At 54.9% G+C, this 26,516-nt stretch overlaps 7 protein-coding genes across 7 annotated transcripts; 3 read left to right on the top strand and 4 right to left on the bottom strand.

Annotated features, from left to right (window-relative positions):
• Positions 1–1,720: 1,720 nt before the first annotated feature.
• BXZ73DRAFT_107365 (uncharacterized protein) lies at positions 1,721–3,755 on the bottom strand (the record flags this gene model as incomplete). The annotated part of the gene is made up of 10 exons (XM_048016886.1): positions 1,721–1,780; positions 1,839–1,941; positions 2,076–2,330; positions 2,390–2,580; positions 2,635–2,800; positions 2,858–3,046; positions 3,098–3,290; positions 3,346–3,511; positions 3,560–3,636; positions 3,689–3,755. The coding sequence occupies 10 exons, from the start codon at positions 3,753–3,755 to the stop codon at positions 1,721–1,723; spliced, it is 1,467 nt and encodes a 488-aa protein (XP_047871929.1).
• A 138-nt stretch (positions 3,756–3,893) lies between these two features.
• BXZ73DRAFT_107364 (uncharacterized protein) lies at positions 3,894–7,916 on the top strand (the record flags this gene model as incomplete). The annotated part of the gene is made up of 11 exons (XM_048016885.1): positions 3,894–4,163; positions 4,226–4,363; positions 4,496–4,563; positions 4,616–5,616; positions 5,671–5,776; positions 5,835–5,889; positions 5,941–6,031; positions 6,087–6,133; positions 6,194–6,216; positions 7,274–7,390; positions 7,541–7,916. The coding sequence occupies 11 exons, from the start codon at positions 3,894–3,896 to the stop codon at positions 7,914–7,916; spliced, it is 2,292 nt and encodes a 763-aa protein (XP_047871928.1).
• A 164-nt stretch (positions 7,917–8,080) lies between these two features.
• BXZ73DRAFT_107363 (uncharacterized protein) lies at positions 8,081–9,218 on the top strand (the record flags this gene model as incomplete). The annotated part of the gene is made up of 7 exons (XM_048016884.1): positions 8,081–8,345; positions 8,423–8,440; positions 8,504–8,621; positions 8,670–8,866; positions 8,924–8,970; positions 9,031–9,053; positions 9,107–9,218. The coding sequence occupies 7 exons, from the start codon at positions 8,081–8,083 to the stop codon at positions 9,216–9,218; spliced, it is 780 nt and encodes a 259-aa protein (XP_047871927.1).
• Positions 9,219–9,550: 332 nt separating this feature from the next.
• Positions 9,551–10,286, bottom strand: BXZ73DRAFT_107362 (uncharacterized protein; the record flags this gene model as incomplete). Its single annotated transcript, XM_048016883.1, has 3 exons — positions 9,551–9,567; positions 9,783–9,990; positions 10,191–10,286. 3 exons carry the CDS (start codon positions 10,284–10,286, stop codon positions 9,551–9,553), a joined length of 321 nt encoding a protein of 106 aa, XP_047871926.1.
• A 2,236-nt stretch (positions 10,287–12,522) lies between these two features.
• Positions 12,523–21,133, bottom strand: BXZ73DRAFT_56103 (uncharacterized protein; the record flags this gene model as incomplete). The annotated part of the gene is made up of 33 exons (XM_048021433.1): positions 12,523–12,597; positions 12,661–12,820; positions 12,877–12,966; positions 13,021–13,403; positions 13,513–13,682; positions 13,737–13,759; positions 13,816–13,858; positions 13,955–14,281; positions 14,340–14,377; positions 14,432–14,540; positions 14,605–14,614; positions 14,668–14,914; positions 14,967–15,040; positions 15,100–15,162; positions 15,222–15,300; positions 15,355–15,378; positions 15,442–15,932; positions 15,986–16,086; positions 16,149–16,421; positions 16,551–16,689; positions 16,740–16,813; positions 16,873–17,016; positions 17,068–17,092; positions 17,153–18,005; positions 18,058–18,263; positions 18,322–18,532; positions 18,603–18,848; positions 18,945–19,647; positions 19,789–20,030; positions 20,092–20,276; positions 20,331–20,763; positions 20,813–21,008; positions 21,061–21,133. Coding segments are annotated over 33 exons (6,510 nt in total), but the record flags the coding sequence as incomplete, so codon positions are not given.
• A 1,048-nt stretch (positions 21,134–22,181) lies between these two features.
• Positions 22,182–24,070, top strand: BXZ73DRAFT_56145 (uncharacterized protein; the record flags this gene model as incomplete). The annotated part of the gene is made up of 7 exons (XM_048021441.1): positions 22,182–22,330; positions 22,382–23,307; positions 23,362–23,467; positions 23,532–23,728; positions 23,754–23,830; positions 23,892–23,914; positions 23,968–24,070. Coding segments are annotated over 7 exons (1,581 nt in total), but the record flags the coding sequence as incomplete, so codon positions are not given.
• A 218-nt stretch (positions 24,071–24,288) lies between these two features.
• BXZ73DRAFT_56130 (eukaryotic polypeptide chain release factor 3) lies at positions 24,289–26,308 on the bottom strand (the record flags this gene model as incomplete). The annotated part of the gene is made up of 5 exons (XM_048021438.1): positions 24,289–24,360; positions 24,416–24,607; positions 24,665–25,106; positions 25,168–25,801; positions 25,864–26,308. 5 exons carry the CDS (start codon positions 26,306–26,308, stop codon positions 24,289–24,291), a joined length of 1,785 nt encoding a protein of 594 aa, XP_047871923.1.
• Between the last annotated feature and the right edge of the window lie 208 nt (positions 26,309–26,516).

The following is a 26,516-nucleotide window of genomic DNA, read 5'->3' as shown; positions in this document are numbered from 1 at the left end:
CAGACCGTGCCATGGCGCGAATAGTGTGGAAATTGAGGTGCCCGAGGCGACCGTGAGCGAGTAGCAGCACGCGTGAAGCCATGTCGTCCGTTGTGTGGTACGACGTTATGTCTTTAGGCAAATCGAGGTGGTAGAGGCGGTCCTTGCCTCTGCTCCCGGTCATAATCGTGTCGGAACGGGAGAGCGCACGTCGAAGGAGGTCCCCACCATCGCTGATCTTGAACGAGACACAGCGACCCATGCCAAAGAGTGTGTAGCAGCCCGCCTCGTCGAGTCGTGGTACGGAGATCAGGCTGGGACGTGACTCGGGAACATAGCAGGTGTCGTGAAGCCGGAGACGCGTGCGTGATCCGTCCGGCAGGGCGGCGATGAGTTGTGCTTCCCCGCGACCTTCAACAGCGGTCGTGCCATTTCCGAAACCGTGGATAGTGGAGGACGAGGGGCTGAGATCGGCGAAATCCACCCGTTGAGAGTGGACATGCGATGACGTTCCAGAGTCGATGACGATAGGTGGGAGCGAGGAACGAGATGGAAGCGCAAGGGAAGACGAGTCTTGAAGGGCAATGAATGGTGATGCGCACACGAGAGGGTAGCAGGAGAACTCGGAAGTGAATAAAACGGTGTCGCTGCGTACAAAGTTCGAGTGCTCGCCCTCTGAGCCGATGTTGCTCTTCTCCTGCGTCACATTCGCCTTCTCCTTCCCCTTATTCCAACCTCCGCCCGACGCCTCGGCTCGCTTGCGAGTGCGGCACTCCTCGTAGTTGTGGTTCTTGCGGCGGCAGTAGGAACACCACTTGTTACCCGCACGCTTGAACCGGTCGATGGCGGCATAGGCATCCTCCATGTTGGTGACCATGACGGTATCCTGCGACGTTGTCGTGGCTGTCGCAATACCGAGCGCAAGGCGTCGTTGGTTGCGAGCGCCGACCGTGACGTGCTCGAGGGTCGTCTTGGTGGTCGAGTCGAATGGGATGGTGGCCGCCCAAGACTTCCATTGTGTGCCTTCACCCGGTTGATCGCGAAGAGTGGCCAGGAAAAGGCCCGCAGCGAGGTCGTCGGCGAAGTCGAATCCTGCAGCGCGGATGTGGAAGACGGCATCTTGATAGGCGCGGATGTGATCTTCAAGGCCGTTGACGGAGGATAAGTGAGAGTTGAGAATGGAAAAGTAACCAACCGCGGAGTGGATGGTGGTGCGAGAGTATTCGTTCTTGAGCGCGGTCCACTGCTGGTGTGCTGTCTTATCGAGATCGATCGTGACAACGATACTTGCGTCGACCGTCTGGAGAATCCAGCTGGATGCGGCATTGTTCTTCCGGTCCCACTCGGCGGCCTGCGCAGTGTCGCTGGTCGATCTTGGGGTGCTGCCTTGGACAACCTCCCAAACTCCGGCATGTCGGAACGCAGCTGTCATCCTCTTCGACCATGGCGTGTAAGTCTCTTCTCCGGTGAGCGGATGCGTCGTGGGGAGAGAACCGGACATTGAAGGGATGACCCACGCGTCCGGCGAGGATCCGGCGCCAGAAGAACCTGCCATCGGACCGGGACTCGGTGGAGTGGATGTGGGGTCTGGATCCGGGTCGGATTTGGGCATTCAGGAGCTGGACAGCTCCTCTTCGTGATGCGTATTTGATCACGGGTATAGTCCGCCGTGTAGGTGAGCTCGCTCTGTCTAGACGCGGACAGGGCTCATAACCTAACGACACACAGTGTGAGTGCGAGCTCAGTCGGGGACAATAGCGACTAGATTGCTGTACCTAACGACACACAGTGTGAGTGCGAGCTAGGTACAAGATACGTAAGTACAGAAATAGAGGAACAATATATGAATAGAAACATACCTCAGTCGGGGACAATAGCGACTGAGGTATGGGCGAGCGGTCGAGCGAGCGCTGTGCCGGGGCGTCTCGGAGAGAGCCGAGGAACTGTACAGTACCAACTAAACTAAAATAGGTATGGCCAGTATCGGACGTCCGTCCTCGAGCTGCATCATATGAGATAAGATAATGTAAGGAATCAACATATGCGTCATTCGTCATGTCAGATGATAAGACGCTGGTGCTTTGGTAGATACGTACGAGAATTTGGAGGTCATGACACGGGTGAGCAATCCTGCAACAGCGTCATAGACGTCCGGCTCGTCGTTTTTGACCTGTACGAGCATCTCATCCAATTCGTGGGACTCTTTCTCCTTGGCCGAGTCTTGGACGCGCTTTGCCGCCTTCTGAAAGTCCGCCACGGCATCTTTACAGCCGTGCTTCATACCAAGGCGTAGTAGAATCTGCAAAGCATTGGAGTTGAGGTCTTCATCGAGTCGAATGGAATTTCTTTTCCTGCATATGGCAACATCAGTACATCACCACGATTGAAAAAACTGGTTTAGAAGACATACAGTAGCTCTTTCAATCTGACTTCGTTAATACTTTTGTCCACCTCATCAACGGACATCTGCTGACACCCCACATATTCCGCAGTGAGCAAGCCTTGAGAACACTCGCCCCTCACAAGGCGCGGGCGCAAAGCGGTCGCATCGAACTCGGGTGGGGTGATTGTGGTCCCTGTGGGTGATGGAGGCACGGCAATCTTTGACCGGAGGTTATAAACCCAGCAATTTTAGAGAGCAGCCGAGCGTCTCACCTCGAAGCCAATTTTGAATGTAACGCCCTTGTCCTGTTCATTCGTCTTCGAGACATCGTCAAGACCATCGCTGTCATTGTCCTCATAGTTTCGACGCCGAACGATCGTCTTCGCGAGTTCGTCGGCCATTAGACATACTACTTGATCACTGAGCTTGGTCAAGTACCTGGCGTGAAAGGCATACGGTCAATTATGATGACAAGTAGATATGCATCATCCATACCGCATGAACATCACTCTGTTCTGGCGGGAAGACGCGGCCTGATCGTCCCAAGTAGAATCTTCGGGCCAATATATTACGAACATTTCGTCCAATGCACGGGAGCCTGACTGATGACGGAAGAGGTAAATTCCAGATCGCAGTGTGGGGTGATCCCGGTCATTGCGGTGAGGTTCCAACAGAGCTGTCGAGCTGTGGGTACGTCAAGCAGTGATGGGGTGTGCATGGGTGGACATGACGCACACATTGTCGTCGACGGCACCTTTCTGTCTCAGGAATTCGACGATTGAGGTCTTGCTCCCGTATACCCCGACAGGTTTGACATCAAGGGTGTCGAGCGCGCGGAAGTCGACTTTTGTGATTGAAGTGTACGCGCCAAGATGGAGGTCGTTGATGAATTTCCCAAGACTCTCCTGCTCGATGATAATCTTATCGACTTTTGGACCGTCAGTATTGCGTGGTGGGACTCGTAAATACAAAACGGCACACACCCAAACCATCACTGGCTTTCTCTTGAATGAGGTCAAGTATGCGATAGAAGCCAGAAATCAAAGTGGCAAGATCGAGGTTCCTCGAAACGGAAAGACTTTGAGAGTCACTCTGCCGAGCGCTATTGTCGGTCGTTTGGTCGATGGCGCGACGTCTGACATGGACAGACTGTTTGACATGTAAGCATTTGACCACACGCTTACCTTGGGGACTCACATCTGCCGCCTTCTCGCGATGCTCAGGAGGCGTTGGATGTTGACTGGTGTGACCAGATACGGGTGATAGATGGACGTCTTGAAGAGCGAATGAATAGGAAAGCCATAGCCCGCGGTGAAGAGTACTCACAGTCGCTATCTGATGAGTCTGAGAAGGTGTTGGGGGATGTGAATGTCTGCCCTGGTGAGGCCGACATTGGAACGAACTCCGGGGTGTCTGAATGAGCGCTTGGAGAGGGGAAGGTGTAGGAGTGTTGAGTGGGAGGATGGACACGGGGGGCCCTTTGTGTCGGGTGGCGTGACTTGCCGCAGCACACGCGATCGATGGCTGCATTATGAGGTTTGATGGGCAAGAATTCGAGCAACAAGAAGGCGAGAAATGCGCCCAAGAAGGCGAGATGAGGTCGCTGCGGCAGGCCGTCGGCGTCTACTGCCGCTTGCGACTCCTCCCGCAACGGCTGTGCTCGTTTCGCTTCGTTCTGTGCTGCAGCTCTCTGCCCATCCCAGAGAATAATAATCGCCGGAACTCTCAGCCTGAAATTGACAGCTCCTCCTTCACCCGCCTCCACCAGTATGGTGAATCCGACTACAACCACTCTCCCAATGTCCCCAAATCATATCCGGCTTCTACCCCGAATATGTCGTAACTCACGCCGGTCGAAGCCAGTACAGCCAGACTGGCGGCGGGGCATCTGCTTGCGGTCTCGCAGCCCTCAACTGCGCTCGTGTCGTCCTTGGCATACACGCCGCCGGTTTGGGTACCCCCCAGCTCGTCGACTCGCTCACAAAACGGCCTTTCTTGGAGGTACGTTCTCCCTTGGCCAGCTGATCAATCTCCAAGGTTAACTGGTCTTTCAGGACATTCTGCGGCCTGCCTTTCGTGGTCCAGTTCTGCTCACTTGGCTGTTGAAGATATCTATAAAATCCCTTCTTTCAGCGATGTCTCCGTCACACCGGCTCCAGCTATGGCAAAGCAGGTGTGCCATACTTCAAGGAAATGCTCACGTAAGCTTTCCGCAACGAAAGCCGTATGTTGGATGACGCCGAATCTACACAGGGAAATACTGGGCTTCACCAAGCAGCACTCCAGGACGACATGCGTCATCATCACTCGCCCCCCGGAGATCCTAGCGTGTTTCTGCATCGCAGACCTGCCGAGCGACCTCTTCGTGGTCTTCGACTCCCACCCTCGTCCCAACAAGCACCCGCACGGCGCCGCGTTCATATTCAAGAACTCCGTGGATGTCACCGCCGAGCATCTCGCCGAAGTCCTGCACTACGACGAGCATCTTCTCAAAGACAGCGCGCTGCAGTGGCAGGCGCAGCTCCTCTCCCACTGCTCCGGCGACGTCTTCGTCGCTCCGGACATCACCATGACCGACAGCTACTGGTCCGAGCTCGCGCTCGACGCCAGCTTGCAGATGCTCGCCCACCAAGCGCGCGTCCGCGAGCTCGAGTCCGCGAACGAGCGGCTCGAGATCGACAACAAGGCGCTCAAGGACGAGGTGTCCAACACGGAAGACAGGCTTTCCGAGCTCGACGACGATTTCGAGCGTCTCAAGAGGAAGTATACGAAGTTGAAGAAGACTCTTAGCGAATCCGGCGGAGCAGCCGCTGGGCCCTCTGCCGGTCTACACAATCACCGCTCCGCCGACTTGGGCTACTCTCAGAGTCCGATTGGGACGACTCTCACGCGACACGCGGTCGTGCACGTTGACACGAACGCTGCATCCAACGCGCAAGCCAGCAGTCACTGGCCTGCCCATAAACAGGCCAACGACGGCGACCTCGCTTTCAACCTGCAGCGTCAGTTCGATGAAGAAGACCAGGAGCTCCAACGCCAGCACCGCTTCCTGCAAGACACTCAGCCGGCGATCTTCGAATGCGGCATATGCTTCGACCGCTTGCAGGAGGACTTCGTCGTCCGTCTCATGCCATGCAGTCACACCATGTGCCGCCAGTGCGCCAAGGCATACGCTGTTTCTGCCATTGAGGCGCATCGGTACCCCATCCAATGTCCATCGTGCACAGCTGGTCAAGAGCAAGGCGATCCCAGCGGTATGTCATCGTAACGCTCGCCCCAAGCATCCTCGTGACGAGCAACTTCCGCAGAACTCGACGACGCGGTCGTGCGTCAGCTGGGCTTGACGGACAAGCAGTACGAGACCTACAGCGAGATGCAGCTCGCCCGCTTCTCGACCATCATCCACTGTCGCAAGTGCGTACCACGGCCTCGAATTGTTGGGTAGCAAACTGATCGCAGGTGTCGAAAACAGGTGCAAGGAGACCATCTTTGTCGACAAAGTCGAGTACCAGGAGACAGAGATGGTGGTGTGTCCGCTTCGCGGGTGTGGGTATGTCTGGTGTAAGACGTGCTCGCAGGCGATACAAATAGGGGGTCCGAAGCACTCCTGTGACGGCTCGACTGAGCTACAGCACCTCATGGGCGAGCGCGGATGGAAGAAGTGCCCAGGTATGATAGCTGCAGGGAGTTATGAAAAGAAGGCTTGCTGACGTGCTTCGTCCAGGCTGTGAGACTCCTACAGAGAAGACGGAGGGGTGTAACCACATGACAGTGAGCCCACTGATTGTTATTATTTACGTGTGTACTCAATTCCTGTGTTTGTGTCCAAAGTGCATGTCCCCGTCGTGCAATACGTAAGTCTTCATGCGACTTGTGCATGCGTCCATGCCTGACATCTCATCTAGACACTTTTGCTACCTTTGTGGCGAGTTCATAGTCCAATCTGTCCGGAAGAGAGACATCAAGTCGGCAGTCTCAAAACATTACAGCAAGTGCACGCTTTTCTGACCTCAGCTGGTATTTTCGACAAGTAGTATATATGTTGTATGAGTAGTACGTGTGGCATCAACCGACTGAGTCTATAGCCACGAGACTGTTGTCATGATGATGCACGTGCACTTGCTCGTTGGAGGTATGCTCAAAAATGCTACAGATCATTGACGTTGGCGGGTGACAGTACCAAGTATCGTTACAGGGACTTCAACACGACCTGTGTTGGCTTAGGCGTTTACCAAAGACTTCGTCGCTCACGGTGAGAGGAGGTACGTGCAGGGGAGTATCATCATTACGGAGATGAAGCTGAGGAAGAGGCTGAGGTCGGAACGCGAGACACAAACAAACGGAACAAGTCTGAGAAAGAGGGACACTCTGCGAGCGTCTACGCGTGCCTACGCCTCTCATCGCATCAGCGCCGTCTCCCTGTGCTGCAGCTCATCCAACCGTCCAATCTCAGGCTCTGGCCGTGCCAGGATGACTCAAGTGCCCAAATCTCGTATGCCCTTGCATCTTCTGGGCTCCTGACGCGTCGCTTCTTCCCTTCACTCAAACGCGTCGTGACATCCTCTCCGCCTGCCCTCCGACTATATGCATTCCGAAGACGAGTACAACCACTCCCCCAACGTTCCCCGCATCATCGCAGGGCACTATCCGGAGTACATCATTACCCACGTTGGTCGCAGTCAGTACAGCAAGCTCGGCGGGGGCGTATCTGCGTGTGGTCTTGCCGCCCTCAACTGTGCTCGAGTCGTCTTGAGCGTCCAAGCCGCTGGACTGGGAGCCCCTCAGCTTGTCGACGCTCTTACAAAACGGGAGTTTCTGGAGGTGTGCATACTTCCCCTTCTTTCATTATGCGCATCCCACACAAGACCCGTCACCTCAGGAGGTTCTAAGACCTTGCTTAACATGGTCTAGTCCTGCGCATCTCGAGGTGGAGGATATCCACAAAGTCCCCATCTTCCAACGGTCTCTCCACCATGTCCGATCCAGCTATGGACTTGCGGAGATGTCTTACTTCAAAGAACTGCTCTCGTGAGTACATCGTCATTTTATGGAGACCACGCTCCAACACTTCGCACAGAGAGGTCCTGGGTTTCACGAAGCAACATTCCCGGTCGACATGCGTCATTATCACTCGCCCTCCTGAGATCATTGCCTGTTTCTGCATCTCCGGCTCCCTAGCGATCTCTTCGTCATTTTTGACTCGCATCCCCGTCCCGACAAGCACCCTCATGGCGCGGCATTCATCTTCAAGAACTCCGTGGACGTCACGCCGAGTATCTTGCTCATCTCCTGCATTACGACGAGCATCTTCTCAGGGACACTGCTCTTCAATGGCAAGCCAGCTCCTCTCCCATTGTTCGGGCAACGTTTCACGGCGCCGGACACCTCGATGACCGACCAGAACTGGTCCGAGCTCGCTCTCGACGCGAGTCTACAGATGCTCAGTCTGCAAGCAAGAGTACGAGAACTCGAGACCAACAATGAGGCCCTCGAGGCCGACAACAAACGGTACGGGAGGAGAATTCAGACCTGGAAGACAAACTTCTCGAGTTAGACGATGAGTTTGACGCATGAAGAAGAAGTACAAGGCTCTGAAGAAGTCGGGCTCCGTCACAGAACGTCACCTGGTCCTTCGAGTAGCCCGCGCGCATCCGCAACTCCGGCCTCGGCTACTCCCCGGAAAGCCCCCTTGGGACCACATTGACACGCTTTACGACCATGAATGCCACGATCGAAACCAACGCATCTCACACCCGCGCACTCGAGAAACGCCCCGAAGGGAAGGAGGCACAAGCGCACGACGCCGACGTTGCGCTCGACTTGCAGCGCCAGTACGACCAGGAGGATCAACATCTGCAACAGCAGTATCGTTTCCTCAAGGATACGGCCCCCGCTATCTTCAAATGCGCCATATGCCTCGAACGCTATCAAGAGGACTTCGTCGTCCGCCTTATGCCGTGTGGTCATATGTTCTGTCGCGGCTGTATGACTGCCCACGCGGTCTCTACCATCGAAAGCCATCGCTATCCCATTAGCTGCCCTTCGTGCGTCGCGGACCAGGGGCACGGCGATCCAGCGGTACGTCTTTTCTTCCGTCCCTCGAGTTCGCGTCCGGATACTGACCGAGTTGCGTTGGCGCAGAACTGGACGTCGAATCCCTCCAGCAGCTTGGTCTGACAGAGAAGCAGTACGAGAGATACAACGAGATGCAGCTGGCGCGGTTTTCCACCATCGTTCATTGCCAAAAGCGAGTTGCCTCGTCCGTGCGACCTTGGCGAACGTTCCACTGACATTTCCTCATGCGTAGATGCAAGAGGACGATCTTCGTCGACAAGCGAGAGTATCAGCAGACCAGCGAGGTCGTCTGTCCGTTCCCCAAATGCGGATACGCGTGGTGCAAGATGTGCTCGCAAGCTCTCGATCCCAGCGGTCCAAAGCACTCCTGCGACGGGTCATCGGAGTTGCGACATCTCATGGGCGAGCGCGGCTGGAAAGCCTGTCCGGGTTTGTTTCATTTGTTCGCCAGTGTGAGCCGCGCGTCGTTGACGCGAAGCTATGTAGGATGTGACACGCCCACGGAGAAGACGGGCGGATGCAACCACATGACGGTGAGCACCCGCTTCCCCTCTCCCTGAGATTCTCTTTCGCTGAGTAGCTTCGATTGGCAGTGCATGTCCCCCGCGTGCAACACGTGAGCATTGCTGTTAGCATCCCAGAAGTTCCAGATCACTGATGCCTTCGCAGCCACTTCTGTTACTTGTGTGGCAAGCTCATCGTCAAAACGTCCAGGAGAAGTAGCCTCAAATCAGCACTGGCGAAGCACTACCGGAAGTGCACGCTTTTTGAGTATCGTTGAGCGTAGGTGTATCTCGCGAAGCAGTCGATGTGGGTGTAAGAGTACCCTTTTGTACTACCAGAACTTCTTGTTCTTCGTAGATACTTGCTCAATCAATCCAGATCATGGATCTCAGGCTGACGACCGCGAAACGGGATTAACTCTCCGAGACTTTACAACGGTACTGGGAGGTAACCATGCGGGTCCACCTCCCAGACCACGGATCGAGCCGCGAGAAAGAGTGTGCGATGCCCCCGACTACTGTATTATTATAGTATTGGGTCTGAACTGGTGTGGTGTATCGCCGTCGCATGTTCTGGGCGAATCTATGCGGTCAGCAGAGCTGTGACATGCTAACTAGCCTTCGTAGCTAGTTACCCAATCTTAGCAGCGGGGCCCTACGCATCGTGCGGGCTTCGGTTTCACGCATCGTTTAGTGTGAGCAATGGTATGGGATGTATTGAGTACTATTCGACGGGTATCTACGACGTAAATCACCTCGATGATGCGTGTCAGGAGCAGGGAAGACAACAATGCAGATGCAGCAACGACGAGAAAACAAAGTAAAGCTGAAACTGGACGCACCAAGGTTGTCCGGGTCGGTGCCGTGGAAGACGACGAACTCGTCGCTGTCGTGGACGAGGCCGTCGAGGCAGCACTCCGGCGCCTGCGTCCCGCTCTTGTCCGGGCTCGAGGCGCAGAAGATGCGCGTGCGGGCGTAGCCCTCGCTCTGGACGTGGAGCGCGTAGGAGAGCATGCTCGTTTGCGGTTTCTCTAGGGTGTCGAAGGAGACCTTGTGCGTGTAGCCGTCAGTGTGTAGCGACGAGGGGGACGGTGGACACGTTTGGGGACGCCACCGTGACCGCGGACGTTGGCGTGTGGGCGGAGTTGTAGGGGGAGGGGGAGATGGTGCACAAGTCGGAGCTGGCGCTCTCCCGGGAGGTAGGACGACCCCTGACTGTGGGACCTGGGTGGTGCTTGGCTACTCCTCACCATCGAGCGGAATGGCGGAGGCGGCAGGACGTGGCCTGGGCGTCCAGGAGAGGCCATGTCGTCGGGGAGATCAGGCTGCGAACCTGCAGGGTACATGGGGGTCGCCGTTGTCTGTGGCAGCGAGCGGGGTCGGCGTCTTGAGCCGGAGCCGCGGCGGTCGTGCACACCTGTGCTGGATGTACACGTCTTGTTACAGGCGGGTCTGCTCTTCAAGCTTCAAGGATATTAGCGCGGCATTCAGAAGAGTCTGACGCAGGGCGGGGTCGATGGTAAGGTGGTGAGCAGAGGGTGGAATGCAAGTGGAGGGTACCGGCAAGGACACCGCCCGGTCGCGGTCGATGCCAAGGCCTGCGGTGCGCGTCGTCGCGTACGCCCGGGTCCCGAAACCGGTACGTCCGCACGACGATGGTGAGGATGGGTGGAGGAAGGAGGGTGCCCCGCGGCCGGTGACGACTGGGGAAGGAGCTGGACGAAGCAGCAGATAGACGCCTCCGGCGCACAGGCGCCTGCGCTGACATCACATCTAACCTACTGGCTCGTGTGCCAAAGGGCGGCGCATGAGCGTGCACCCAGCCTGAAACCACGCCGGCCAGCAACCCTCGGGACATGTCGCTCAGCTCGATCGGCGCAATGCTCGAGCGTCGGGAGCTCGCGTGAAGACCCTGGGCAACGCTCTACACCGCGGGACGGCTTTTACGTCGGAACGGGGGTATATACAGTCTCCTTCCCGCCCGCAGCCCTCCAGCCCACCCTCGACCGCCCTCTGCCCCCCGTGCTCGACCTCCGTTCTCCTTCATATACGCCGGCCGCTCGACGAATCGATGCGCTCGAGCCCCTCCTGCTGACTCGGCGCGATCCCGGTGAGCACTATCTCTATCTCCTCCCTGCGCAGTCCCCGCACGCCCTCGTGTAGGCCTCTCCGCCAGTGGTGCGCAAGCCCCCAGAACCTCGTCCCTACCGCCGCAGTCGGCCTCGGCGCGGGGGTGGGGGGCATGGGCTCCTCTATGGAGCATGCCTACGTGAGGACGTGCGCGCTGCCCCGTCTTCTTCTCACTACGCCCGTGCTAACGACGCGCCGTATGGCATCCATCCTGTCCCCACCCCCGAATACTCTGAGCTCTCGGCCCTCAGCCATCGCACGTTTGCCATGTGAAGAGCCAGTGAGCCCTCCCAGGCGACGGCCCAGGGACGGCTTCAACGATTCTGCCGCTGCTTCCGGACACAACGCCCTTGCAAACAACACGGACGGCATCCACGCGGGCCTACCAAGATCTACAACAGCGGGGAGGTAGCACTAGTTGCTCGTATCTCTCTTTCAAGCGTTGTCTCCACCATCGCCCGCCCAACCTGCCACCACCCCTCCACAGTCTCATGATCCCACAAGCTCCACAACGAACGCGGTCGACTTCTTCTCAAGACTTGACCGGTCGGTCTCGCGCTACTCTTTTGGACGTGACACGCGCGGGGCGCAGACCCGCAGGGAGTTTTGGGCAACTCAGTCACGTACGTCCCCCTTCTTGCCCCTTTGGCCCGTGCTAGATCCCAGTGATCTGCCCAGCGGCCAGACTCAGTGTATCGATATTCGTCGCGGATCCGCACCTTTCCGGAAGTACGTTCACCAGCCGCCTCGAAGCTGCCCGGAGGTCCTCACAGGAGGCTCTCCCTCCTCGAAGGACCCGTAGGCATTTGAAGCCCAAGCTGCCCCATGCCAGCCCGCTGCGTAGTGGGTCCTGCGCGTTCCCGGAGCGGACGAGGTGATCATGTGAGCCCACGGCGCGAATTACTGCCCTTGCCGCTGGATCGGCATTTGCATTGCGGAGTGCGTGGTTTCCGTTGTCCCCGCATTGGAGGCGACGTGGCGATCCTGTACCATAGCTACAGTGTTCAATATGATGCTATGGTTTTGAAGGTGCATTCGAACGACTCTACCCCTCTCTTCACCAAGACTTCTATCATCTGGCACACAGACGATGTCCGCTGTCCGGAGCGGCCTGTAAGTTGATATTATACCATTATGAATCGCCCAAGATACACACTTCGTCCTGTACGATTTCTCCGTCGGTGTGACGGACGAGATATGAAAAACACCATCGCTCAACGGTTCATGCTCACGGAATAACCAAGAAGGATCGTTCATAGACATATCGCTGGCCTACAATGCTACTTTGCGCCGTGGGGGAAGGGATATGAGGTGGATGGTGCGACAGTCCAAACTACTACTGGATACTAATACAACAGTTCATCAGGGTACGATAGCTCTCTTCTGCGATGTGACGGCGCTCAAGACAGGCGGCGATTAGACGGCTACTTCAGGACGGGGAGGATGGGACATTCAGCCGCGGAACAGAGCGCCTCTGGGTTTGGCGAGAGAGTCGGCGATGCCCAAGAACGTCTCGGCGAGTCGAACCTGCACGAACAGTCATGCACCTTCAGAACCTGGTGCTTTGCTATGTAATAAACCGCGACTTACCGTGTCCATGGCCTCGTTGTACGACGATGGGACCGCGGCGTGTGGGTTGAGAGGGTCAGGAGGGGCGCGACTCTCGACATCACGGGCGATCTGAGTCATCCGACGCAAGATCCCACCCGCATCTGGGCCGAAGGCAACACCGTGGAAAGACAGCGGTTTCCTAGACGTGAGATTATGAGATGTATCCAGCAATGTCATAGAACATTCTATGCATACCCTAGAGCAATGGCGCGTCGGCAGACGTCTTGCATAGTCTCGTCCTCCAGCTCGGCCTCTCCGTCAGAAAGGAAGACGATGACCGGCGACCTGTTTGGTGCAAAGCTTCAGTGCATGCGTCTTGCTGTTATCCACTCGACTGACCTCTCCGTGCTCCAATTAGCCTCCATGCATGCCTTGGCGGATTCGAGGGCCGTGATGAAGTCCGTGCCTCCGTCGGACTCGTGTGCGAGAAGCAAGTTGAGTAGGGCCGTCGGGTTGCTATGGAAGTCGTGCGTGGCAGCAGTGATGACCGACGTATTGAACAGGAGAATGGAATATGCGTCTCGGCGGAGAGCGCCGGCGTTTCTTCCTGCCGCGGCTGTAACCGCATGATGACGTGCTTCCCAAAAGCCGTGTAGAGCAGAGCACACTGCTCCTAGACGATCGTTGTGTCTCCTGCGGATGAGCTGCGTCGTCGGAGTGTTGTCCAGGGGCAATCGGTCCTGAAGTCCCATAGAGCCCGACCTAAGTAGAGGCATCAATAACTACTTGAGCTCGGAGTCCAGAGCTAAACAACAAACCTATCAATGACGAAGATCCTACAAGCCCGATGAGCTACGTATATAGGTAGGTCTAAGGCGTGGTGACGTACACATGGAATGCTTGCCTCAGCACCGCTGGGTTTCTGCACATGAACGAGTGGCCGTCGTTGCTGATGTACCCCAGTCCTCCGGGAGGCGCCTGATCCAGAGCCTGTCGAGGGTGTAGGATGGGCAACGTGCAGTACGAAGGCTGGGCTGGTCCGTGTGCTGTGGAATTGTGGTCTGGACCTGTTGTTACGATTTCAACGCGACGTGAATTGTGATAGCCGTGGAAACGCATACCACTACACATCCGGTCGCTACGACGAATCGAATGAGATGGCAACATAAAGGCAGAGAATAACACGTCACATACCACTTGGCAAAAACGTTTGTCTGGTCCTCTTGAGAATAGGGATCTGTAAAACGTGATAAGATCCGGATCACGGCGGTCGAGGAGGGCTACAAATTACCTTTGAACCCTGCAGTTACCTTCAGTGAAAGTCTAAGGCGACAAGCGGAAATTAACGTACCTGTGCGTTGCCAATGAAGGGCGTGAGAGATAAAATCCTTGGGACGCTCGGGATGCGGCTGCATAGGTGTGCTGATGTGTTCGACCCCCGCTCCGCCGCAGGCCGCCGGATCGTCTGATCGACAATAGGCGATGTGGGCATGACGACCCATTGCCTGACAGTACATCGAACACAGCATGGGTGCCCCTTCGTCATGAGAACCAAACTTGCGACCATCGACTTCGAGCACAGTGCCATCCGGCCCATCAACTGCCCAACGAGTGTACGACATGGAACCATGGCTGGTGTCGTGTTCCCTTTGTGCGTGACCTGGAAAAGACATCAAGAAAATCTCACACGTCACATGTTGACGATGTTGCCAACTCACCCAAAGGAAGCGTGCAAAAGTAACGACAGTCCGGACACCTGGTCATCACATTAGATCTGGCAATTGCTCGACACCAATCTGCGGTCACTGACTGTGTTTCGCAGAAGTGGAAGCATTTTGGGTCCAGGTCATGGCTGTGCGGGCCTGCATGCCCTTCCTTGCCTGCCGGAATCGTCACGACACACGGGAGTCGCTTGGCCGCTGTCATATCATGACGTAGATGTCCGATAAGAAACCAGTCTTACCACGACGATGGTATTCTCACCTTGCGAGTACTGCAAGCACCGCGATAAGCTTCAGAATGAATTGCGAAAAAGAGGCTACATACTTTCGTGTACTGAAAGGTCTCATGTGCGCCCGAGAAAGTGGCTCGGATAGCTTCTGGTGTCAACTTGATGTGACATGTACCCTTGGAACTACACAGCGCCATGCATGCGTGCTCTTGACCGCAAAGATGAACTGCCGCAGGATCAAGCGCATGAAAATGATCGCGCGCAGAGCAAAGTCGTTTGCAGAGTTTGCAATCGATAGGACACTGCCGGGTGTCGCAGCGATGTTCAAGATGGGGTTGTTCACTAGTACATAAGTTGAGTAGTGAGTGGTGATTTCCCATGCATTGATGCTCACCATGAGACGCTGCAAGGTTTGGAGCAGTTATATCGTTTGCCGTTGGACAAAGGGACGCCAGAGAGGCTGCATGCCTAGCATGCATGCATCAGAATGCAACCATACTAATCAAAACCGCAACCGCGAGACATACCTTCCCGCACTCGTGAAGTTGAGCAGCACACATGTGATCTTCCTCCACCGGATGGTCGACCACCTGAAGCCAAGATGAGTATGCTATGACATCATAGTGAAGTTAGCAAATCGGGGAATCACCATGACGCAGGCTCCTTGGCAACCCCTCTTTCCATGGAGACTGCATTGCTTTGCACAGAGGTGGGCCGTCACCTCACAGCTAATGAAGTCCATCGGTGAGCACACATTGTCAATGGCTTGTAGGCAAACCTACAGATGGAGTCCTGGGTGTCCGGCTCTGTGGATGGTCCCTGGCGTGAGCCTGTCTGAAAGAGTAGGGAAGCAACAATGCTCAACGTACGGAAGACCGCAAGGCTCATCGGCACCGTGATCCGCGTCTTCTGTCAGCTGGCACCTTTGCGGGCACACGTGATCGGTTCGACAGTGATGGTCTCCTTCATGTCGCACCGCAAGCAGACAGCGCAGGTTGCACGATGTGCACTGGGACGAGCAGAGCTGTACACCGGCTTTGAGGTCCACTATAAGACTATCGAACCTCCGACGAACACCCTGAATGTCAGCATGGGTTGGTGGGAAACCAGCCGTGTTGGAGATCAGCCAAGCGTGGACAAGCTCTACACGCTGTTCGACAAGATGGTTGAGGAAGCCTTGAAGTTGGTCGACCCACTCAGACTCGGGGGTAACGAATCGGTCGAGGGAGGATTTCCACATTGCGAAGAGGTTTTGGAGGGCATCGTTGCGGGAGATAGGTTGACCTGACACAGGAATATCGGTCAGGTAGAAGTGTGCACGTGAATCAGGGAGATCAATGATTGTGGAGGTGTTCAGGTCCTGTATCATTGAATTAGTTGGTTCCCCATCATAGATTGAGTGACATGACGGACACTCAGAGGCTCAAAATCGGGGACTACTTCTGCTGCGCCGAAGATCAATGCATGTGGAAGAAGCGAGTCAAGCAGATGTGCACGTTGAGTGGCCATATTTTCTGAATAGCGACACAAGTCTCAGTGCAAATATTGTATCACGTTGTCGCAATACCTCACGCACGTGACATTGAACTCCAATCATTGGCCTTGAGCTTTGCCATCAGAGTTTTGATCCTCTGCAAGAACACACTCCCAGTGGGATGTGTGATGGGCTGCCGATCGAGACTTCGCTTCATCGCCTTGAACAAGGTATAGAATTGCTTTGACTCGATGACATTCCATGGCACGATGTCGAAGCGCCCTTTGTGAAGTCGCGTGATGAAGTTCATAGCCTGTTCGGTTTGGACGATCTGCTGGAACTTGAGATGGAACCTATCACAAGACAAGGTGAGATCTAGCCACTGTGAGCTGCAATGAATGACTCACTCCTTCTTGATTTCCTTTGTATCGGACTCGGGCACGTCCTAGAAAATCCGCACAAAATAAGTGCAGGTTTATCCCTTCTGTCGTGTCACACATCAACTTGCCTTGATAATGATCGCAAGCATGGACTGGAAAAGCTCAGGGTTGTCGTCTGGGCTGAGTATAGTGGAAGACGATTGGAATGATTGGAATAGCCCGGCAATGTCTCGAGATACTGCGAAATTATTGCGGAACAGCACCTACACAAACAGTCAAAGGTATGCATATGTAGATACATATTATTGCTCACCAAATTTGAGATCGCAGTGTTGAACAGGACGAGTAAAGAATCTTCCTGTGCAGATCGCTCGATGCTATGGACACCTACAACCGCATTCCATCGGGTCATTATGTGAGCGACAACCTGGGAATGCGTGACGAACCTTCAAAGTCGAGCGCGACGATGAGCACCTCTTTCGTCGGCGTGACTGACATCCACACTCCCTCAGTGGTACGCATGGCCGATCCGGCAAATGACGTGTCCACAAGGTGATTCAACGCATAACTTTTCCCAACAGATTGCTCGCCTGAAACCACATCAGTAGATATTCACCACGTTCAACAGACGTCGCTCGCACCCATCGAAGACACAACCTTGACAGGCTGCCAGCGTCACGGCATCTTTCAGTAATGTCATACCGACCAGTGGATAGGAGTACTCACTGTTTTCGACTTGTACGACTGGAAGAGAGATTCATACCAGCCGAACGAGATACAATCTGTGATCCTCACAACGTCAGCACCTAGAAGAGACCTCTCCAGTTCATCGGACCAAACGCCATCCTTGAGGGGAATGAACCTGTTGTCCCTCGTGACCGCGATGTGAATCGGGATGAGGCACAGCAGCTCGACGAGCCATTCTCCTGCACGGAACGTGGAGATGCCAAAGGGGAAGCCCTCAAGGAACGACTCCGTGTCGACCGACAGGACTTGGATGCTGGAGAGCTCATCGCCAACCGGCTTTCGTGTCGTCTTCTCAAACGTCTTGATGATGGAGGCAAAATGCGAGCTGAAGGGAGAGAACTGGTTGCTGGAGACAAAGGTCAGATTGCGCTTCTGGCGTTGGCCGGAGAGGATGGTTTCGCGGCCGATGGCGGGCACAACCGGGAACCGTGACCAGACTTGAGCGTGACAGTCAATGATGCTGTTATGAACGGTCGCGCGATCACGACCGGAGGTGAAAGACGCGGACCCTCGCTCTTCAACTGCGAAATCCGTCGATTTGCAGGTGATCTTGAAGGCCATGGATGAGAGTGAATGTGCACCGAGGTCTAAAGCCAGCCAATGGACGTTACTCCGAGACACAAACGAAGTGAAGATGTGGGAGTCGAGGGATGCGAAGTCGTCCGGGACGTCTACCACAATGCCTTCGGAGGAGCCGAAACTACTCCAGTGGTATGCGCGAACAGAGACAGTGTCAGACAGTGTCGCTCCTGGGAAAACGGCTAGGAAGCAAGAACCATCCGGGGTGGCCTGAACAGCTGAAGGAGCATTCGGCAGCTGGAGCATTGCAGGTCTAGCACACCATCAGTTATGGGAGATAGATGTACCTATATTGTAACACCCACCGGAATTGTTGCGTCAGAAGGGAGAATATCCTAGCGCGGGCGAATGTATCGACAAAGAGAAGCTCCTCACTGTTGCTGACAAACTCCATATGTGTGATGGATACAGAGATGTCATACCACGGACTGAGGTTAGTTTGACCCATTCCTTGCAGGTTGGTGTATGTCTCATCGAACATGAAAGTGTTGAGGTGAAGGTGGGGCTCGCGCTGTTGAATCGTGTCAGAAACCAGACTAGCATGGGCATTGAGTAGAGAAGAGAGTTACTGAGGAGACACTGCAAAGTGCCAAGATTCGATGTGTCTCGTCATAAGTCAGGAGAAAGTTGTCACCGATTCTGTCACGATTGAGCAATTTCTTGGGTTGACCTCCGATCACATTGTGGGCTTGCATGGTAGAGCACACGTAAACTTTGCAGTTCCCAGTTTCATCTCTGGTAATGGACAGGCAACGAGTACCGGGAAGAAGTTGGAAATGACTGTGAACAAGTACGATGAGTGAGCCCCGGAAAGCTACCCATTGAATTCGGACTTGGTAATGGTACTCACAGCAGATGGGTACTGGCAGATGTGGTAAACGTGAATGATGAATGAGGGTGGATCCGGGGACGCGGGTGGTGACGTGAATCCTCTTGCATCCGGTGCCGGTCATCTTGAGTGAGCTCCAGCGGGTGGACCGTGTACCGGATGGAAGGCTCGGAACGTCGGTTTGTTGTCCTCCGGATTCGGTAAGAGGGGCTTCCCCAGGCTGTTCTCAAATCAGAACTCGGTACCTTAAGACTTCTCTCCCTCATACTCACAAATTGACAGAACCTGAATATCCTCAACGGTGTGCACGACGCTGAGCTCGAGAGTCAGAACCCGATGCTGTTGTATGCGTTGAGAACCTACCGTGCTGTAGAAACATCCATATTGTCGGATGCGATCACAGCCAGGACGCTTGAGCGTAGGTCTTCTAGTTTCTGCCTCTTGGCTCCGTCAACCTTGCGGTCAATCTCGTTGCTGAGGAGGCGCCGTTGAGCGCTCTGAACCTTCGACTGAAGCGACCTTGCTTCCTTGGTGATCGCGGTCATGAAGTGCTCCTTTGCTTGCGCCAAAGCCTTGTCAGTGAGCTCGCTGAGAACTGGCCACTTGTCCGAAATAGAGTGCAAGCGAGCCAGGAATACATCGTCTGGCTGGGAGAAGAACGTATGGGGGATGTCGGCAACAGAGGATTGTGAGTCAGCGCCGAAAATTGAGCCAAGAACACTGCGAGCAGTTTTGATGACCCAGAATCCCGGACTAAGGGGGGAGGATTGCTTGTCGACACCGTGGTTGAGAACCGACTCCACAAGCTCTTTCTGTTTCTGGCTGTTCAAGTGATCGAGGTTTTCTCCAAGAAGATAGTCAAGGGCAATGAGGTTTTCCTTGGTCCTCTTGAACTTCTTGGTGGTGACTCCGTGAAGAACAGGTTGGCGCAGTACTGACTCAATTTCCCGATGAAGGTCGGAGTGCATTTGTAAGAGCCCATTGAGATAATCTAACTCGGAAACATCAGCTTCTTCAATGGCAGCTTCACGACGGCACATGCCTTCGTTAGGAGGGGAAGAAGTCCCTGCAGGATTGACGTCTGTGTCAAGGGTCGACATAGTTGCAGTCACATCTCCAAGCGCACTGGGTGTGTGACAAATGAGCCCAGAGCATTTAGGAGTGGGACTCCCCTACGCGTCTTGGAATACTCACGGGAACTTGTCACTAATGATCTGAGAAAGACGCGACTGAGCACTGCGGAGTAAAAGCGAGGCGTTTTGTTCGATGTTAGTCGTCATGTCGTGGAGTGCTTGTTGCCTCATTTCGGAGGCGTTCTTGTCAACATCCCCGCATGCAGTGACGTATTTGGATACAGCACCAGGACTCCTATGCTTGAACCCGTTCCCGAGGAGGACTTGCAGGCCAGCGGACGAGATTTCGTCACCGATCTTAATTGACTCCTTCTGCCTGTAAGTTGACCAATTAGATGGGTCGGACGTCGGCAACGATAGCCGTAACTCTCACTCACAACATGTCCTTCAGGCGATACTCCGTGAACGTCTCAATGTTGCTTGATTGATTATGTACCGCAGGAACGAATGCAGCAGTTAGTAGCGCCTGCTGTGTCTCGCCTTGTGCAAGACGAGGTCGCAGTTGGTGATCGTCGGGAGAGCCATCGAGGGAACTGGGAGAAGATATCGACGAATGGTTTATCTAGATGTAATTAGTCAAGTGCGCATCAACCGTGTCACGGAAGGGAAGACTCACTGTGAAGCCATGGGTTGAAACTATGCCTTCTTCTTGTTGATTTGTCTTGCGAACCTCGAATGCAAAAAGGCGGTCACAGTCGTCATCGTCCACGTCTTCGTCGTCACTATCGATATCGTCACGCCAAACAATAGCAGACAGATGATCGTCTGAAAGCAGGCAGACTGTTTGGTGAGTGATTTTAGATAGGTACCTGAATTGGGTACTATGAGCGCGCATCTGATCAAGAAGACAGTGCACTTGCCGCATGAAGGTGACACGGTTCTTGCCAACCGAATGCGTCGCGTTGTCGTTCCAGGTTGTATCTTCCGGCCAATATATGACATAGAGGAGGTCCTCGCCATCACTGCGGAGAAGATATATGCCTGACCGGAGAGTAAGCTGCTCCCCGTCCGCAGCCCCGTCCGTAGACTTCAGCATCAAGCCACCACTGCTGACGAGTTAGCGTCTTTTCTCACACGCCACAAGGCGGTTGAACGTACACGACATCATCGATCAACGTTTTCTTCTGCAGGAAGTCGACGAGAGCCGGTTTGCTGCCATAAAGTCCAACCAGCCGTAGCTCCAGGTCGTCCAGAGCAGTCAAGTCGATCTTGTTGATGGACTGATATGTGTTGGGTTTCAACGAGTTGACGAAACGGCCGAGAGAGCCGTCCTGCTCAATGATGATCTTGTCGACTACAAATTACTGAGCATCACCATTACCAGCAATAAGAAAGGGAGTACACACCAAGGCCGCCACTGCCTCTGTCACGGATCAGATCAAGGACACGGTATAGCCCAGGTATACACGCTGCGACGTCGTGCCCCGAGAAGACGGGAGTTTGTACGCGTTCGACTCCGGAGGGATCCTTCACTCCATCTGGTTCCGGATCCTGTCATGCGCCATTGACATCGCGCTTGGTTTAATGCTGACACAAGGAGACTCACCGAAGGTTGTTGGTGGGGGACGTCAGAAGCACGATCTTTTTGTTGGTGCACCGACGTTGCGTAGGCTGAATAGTACATATTAATACGCAGGCATGGCTGAATGAAAGCGCATGTATGACAATCGTACTCACATTCAGGATCTATGCCGGCGAAGGTGGACGACGGAATGAAATCGTTGGAAGCCATGGGGGAAGGGGGGCTTGGGGCTCAGGTAGCGTCGAGGCAAGTGGGTACTAGAGGCTGGCAGGATATTCCCACCCGCAGCACACCAGTGATGAGGGATTGGTGCCAGAAAGAAGGCCATATTGCTTGAAGGAGCGGAGCTACCGCAGCACCGAGTTTGGAGGCAGAGGGACTTGCGATTCGCCAGACGCGGCGGCAACCGCAACCCGCGACCGGGGTCACGTGCTTGGTTGACGATCTGTCGACCAACAGATCTCTGACTCAGGCTGGGAGGGGGAGCGCCTTATCCGACTTCTCTCCACATATGCTGCGGCAGCGTTTCGAATTAATGGGCAGCATATAGCTGCAGCACACCACAAGGGTCTTTCACTCCTTCAGCCCTGAGTAGTTCCCACTCGTGATCCGTCCTCGCACGTCTACCTTCGGTTCACTTCTCACTGGATTGCTCTCAATGACGGAACATGACTACGACCATACGCCCAATGTCCCTCAAATCATACACGGTCGATTCCCCGAATACATCGTTAGCTATGCAGGACGAAGCCAATACAGTCCTACTGGCGGCGGTGTCTCTGCCTGCGGCCTGGCTGCCTTGAATTGCGCCCGTATTGTTTTGAACATCCACAGAGCCGGCTTGGGGGCAGCCCAAATCATTGAACTGTTAACGAAGCGAATTACTCTTGAGGTATGTGAGCGGAGCCACTCTGAACACAAAAATCTAATTAGCTGGCTCGTTAGAACATCCTAACACCCTGTGTATCGTGGTCCAGCCCAGTCCATCTCGCAGTCGAGGAAATTCGTAGCGCGCCGGCATTTCGACGATCTCTTCGGCACGTCAAGTCTAGTCATGGCAAAGCGGAACCAGCGTACTTTCGGGGGGTCTTATTGTGAGAATATTTCACTTTCAGTACACTTCGTTTCCATTTAACGACCCTTAGAGAGCTGCTTGACCTCACTCGCTATGAGTCGAAGTCGGCATGCGTAATCATTACTCGGCCCCCAGAAATCCTGGCATGCTTCTGCATTTTCGGTCTCTCCGGCCCTCTCTTCGTCATCTTCGACTCCCATCCACGTCCTCGCCATCATCCTGATGGAGCCGCTTTCATATTTGAAAATTCAGCTGACGGGGCCGCCGAATACCTCGCCGAACTCTTGCATTACGATGAACATCTGCTGGCTGATAGCAACCTGCAGTGGCAAGCGCAACTCCTCTCCCACTGTTCTGGCGACTTCTTTCTCGCGCCCGAGGCTTCCGTTGATGACGGAGACTGGTCCGAGGTCGCATTCGATTCTAGTTTACAGATGCTCCGCTTGCAGGCTCGGGTGCGAGAGCTAGAGGACGTCAACGAGAACCTTCAGTCCGAAAACAAGCGCCTCCAGGATGAGACATCAGAACTGGAAGATAGATTGTCCGAGCTCGATGACGAGCTCGAGCGGCTGAAGAAGTGCGAGGACTTGAAACGTGCCGAAAGGCCTGTCGACACTGGTCTCAATACCTCTCCCCACTTCCCTTCCCCAGCCTCCACCACAGCATCCGGCACTCGAACGAATGGGCATCAGTCTCCCTGGAAGACTCAAGGCCGCGACGGCGACCTCGCCTTCGATCTACAGCGCCAGTTCGACGAAGAAGACCGGCGGCTCCAGCTCCACTATCGTTTCCTACAAGACACAGAACCCGCTACATTCGACTGTGGTATCTGCTTCGACTGCTTTCAGGAGGATTTCGTGGTTCGCCTCTTGCCCTGTCGCCATGCGTTCTGCCGTGACTGCGTGAGAGGCTACGTGGTCAACGCTATCGAGTCCCATCGATATCCTATCACCTGCCCCACCTGTTCCGCCGGTCAAGAGCAGGGCGAGATGGGAGGTACGTGCTCCTGTCTGTGGTCTGCAGTAGGCTCATAGCTTCCCATTCGCACAGAGGTTGACGACGCGGCCGTGCAACAATTGGGTCTCATGGATAAGCAGTACGACATTTACAGCGAGATGCAGCTTGCGCCTTTCTCGACAATCATCCATTGCCGCAAGTGCGTATTCCCCTGCTCCATCCCTGCATGACTCTGATGTTTATGGGCTTTGTCGCGGACGTAGATGCAAAGAAGCCATATTTGTGGACAAGACTGAGTACCAAGAGGTACAGACAATAGTATGCCCGCTTCGCGGGTGCGGGCACGTTTGGTGCAAAATGTGCTCGCAAGCGATACAGATCGGCGGCCCAAAGCACTCCTGTGACGGGTCGTCGGAGCTGCAGCATCTTATGGGTCAGCACGGGTGGAAGAATTGTCCAGGTGTGTTGATTTGGGCACTGGTGAGGTGCACGCCCTGCTAACGCGTTCTACTCAGGTTGTCAAACGCCTGCAGAGAAGACGGAGGGATGCAATCATATGACGGTGAGCAGTCTCCTACATCACAAGTTACACGTACACTCAATTCACGTGCTTGTACTTGAAGTGTATATCCCCTTCGTGCAACACGTACGCCCACCCGTACCCTTCTACATTCTCATGACGCTGATTGTCCCCACTAGACATTTCTGTTACGTATGCGGCGAGTTGATAGTCCAATCTGTCCGGAGGACGGACATCCAGTCGGCAGTCTCAAAACATTACAGCAAATGCAGGCTTTTCTGACCTCAGTTGGTATTTTCGTCGAGTAGTCTACATGTTGTACGAGTACGTGTGGCATCGATCGACCAGGTCTATAGCTACGAGATTGTTGTCATGATGCTACGTGCGCTCGCTCGTGGGAGGAGGTATACTCAAAAATGCTACAAATCATTGACGTTGACGGGTGGCAGTACCGCGTATCGTTACAGGCTCAAAGGGACTTCAACACGACCTGGTTTGGCTCAAGCGTTGACGGAAACGTTCGCGACGCCCTCAGCGATTTCCTCTAGCGGACCTTCGATAAGCTTGGTTACCTGCATGATGGTTTCAGTAACAGAGCGGATAAACTGTACGAAAAAGCCTCCTTACCCTCCCGATCGCGATTGTCTTCCCTTCGTCTCGGAGCGTGAACCGCCCCAACTGGGGATAGTCGGTGAACCGCTCGACGCAGACTGGCTGCTCGGTCTCGATGAGTGCGACGATCTTCTGGCCCCGCTTCGCGAACTGTGGAGGCTTTCGTGATTTGCGGCCCGTTGCCTTGTCGAAGTAGTGGAGAAGCGACTATACGCCGTCGGATTCAACGATGGAGCATGGGGAGGGAGCGAAAACATAACTCACGACCAGGGTAACCTCCTCTGAGAGCGTGTGGCAATGCATGACAGCAGAGTACCCGGCGCAGATGATGTTCTTGTGATCGAGGATGGCCAGCTGAGCTTCGAACTGCCGGACGGCATGTACGGGGTTCGATGGGCTCGTGAGCACAAACCCAGGACTGATATCTTCGTCGTCTACTCCGCGAAGTCGAATGCGCACGTTGTCGCCGGAAAACGCAGCATCAACCTCATCCTCCATCTCGTTGTAGATGGCGGATACTTCGACGATGTTCTTGTTCGGCATGAGCAGGAGAGTGTCGCTCTTCTTCATGTGACCAGACTCGATCTTCCCAACGACAACAGTACCCATGTCCTTGTACTTCTCCGATACGGGCATCATTAGCGGCGAGTTGATCTTGCGGTCTACCATGGGCATAGTGTCCAGCTGCTCGAGGAGTGATGCGCCGCTGAACGACAGAATACGTCAGGACGTTGGGCGGAGATACAGGTGAAACGATAAGCACGTACTCCCACCAAGGGCAGACCTCCTTCTTTAACCTGTCCTTCAAGTTGGCGCCAGTGTATGCAGACACAGGGATAAAGGTGACGTCTGTTTTTACGTTGAATCCGGCGGCTCGGATGAAAGGTGTGAGCTTGTCCTTGATCTCGTCGAAACGGGCCTTTTCCCAGTTGACCGTCGACTCGTCCATCTTGTTGATCACAACGATGACTTTGCTGACACCGGCGGTCTTCACAAGCATGATATGTTCGCGAGTCTGGCCTCCCTTCTCGAACCCGGTTTCAAATTCACCCTTGCGGGCCGAGATGACCAGGACAGCTACGTCGGCCTGAGCGGCGCCGGAGATCATAGAGGGCACGAATGTCTTGTGACCGGGAGCATCGAGGATGGTGTAGCGGCGTGTGTCCGTTTCGAAGTACGCGCGACCGACCTCGACAGTCTTGCCCTTCGCGCGTTCCTGTGGTGTCGAATCAAGTGCCCAGGAGAGGTACCAAGAGTCACGGCCGGCCTCCTTGGCTTCGCGCTCGTACTTCTCCATGGTACGCTTGTCGACCATGCCGGTGATATAGAGGAGGTTTCCACCCATAGTACTCTTCCCAGCATCAACATGTCCGATGAAAACGATGTTCAGATGCTGCTTCACTGATCGCCAGTAGATCAAGGTCAGAAACGGATAGCCGAATGCACTCATTTATGCGACGTACCACTTCCGAACAGATCCTTCAAGACCTCATCGTCCGCGGCAGTGCGGACTTCTTGCGCTATGGCAGCAGTGTCGGTCTTTGCGCGATCGAGGGTGAAAGTCTTCGAAGGAGCGGCGGAGGCAGCTGCTGGCTTGGACTCCGGTACTGATGCAAGAGCAGGCTCTGCTTTTACTTTGGGAGCGGGGGCGGGCGAGGGGGAAGGGACGGGTGCAGGTGCGGGCTTCGAACCGCCGATGTTAAGCGAAATTGTCGGTGCGGGGGCGGGGACGGATGAGGGCGGAGGCCTAGAGCCACCAATGTTTAGCGAGATAGTGGGTGCTGGTGCGGGGGCCTCGGTCTGGGGAGGACGCTCAATGGGTGGAGGAGGAGGCTGGGCCGGCTGCTGGGGGGTCTTGAAGGCCTGGGTGGGGACGAAGCTAAAGGCGTTGGCGTTGAGCTTGCTCATGACGGAGTTCGTAAGGGATAATATAGAGACAGAAAGCGAGCAAAGCAGAAGAGATTAGGAGTCGTGGTGGGTGGACGGCCTTTTGCACATCTCCAGTTTTCTATCTCCTGCCAATTCCGGCCCGATCGCTCATCTCGACTCCGCCATCGCAGCGCCTGCCCGTCCTCCACCGGCTCCGGTGCACTCGCGAGCGTCGCACTCGCCACCT

Source organism: Epithele typhae (genome assembly GCF_022376455.1).
Source record: "Epithele typhae strain CBS 203.58 chromosome Unknown BXZ73scaffold_107, whole genome shotgun sequence".
Classification (NCBI taxonomy): domain Eukaryota; kingdom Fungi; phylum Basidiomycota; class Agaricomycetes; order Polyporales; family Epitheliaceae; genus Epithele; species Epithele typhae.
This window is presented reverse-complemented; position numbering and strand designations above follow the sequence as displayed.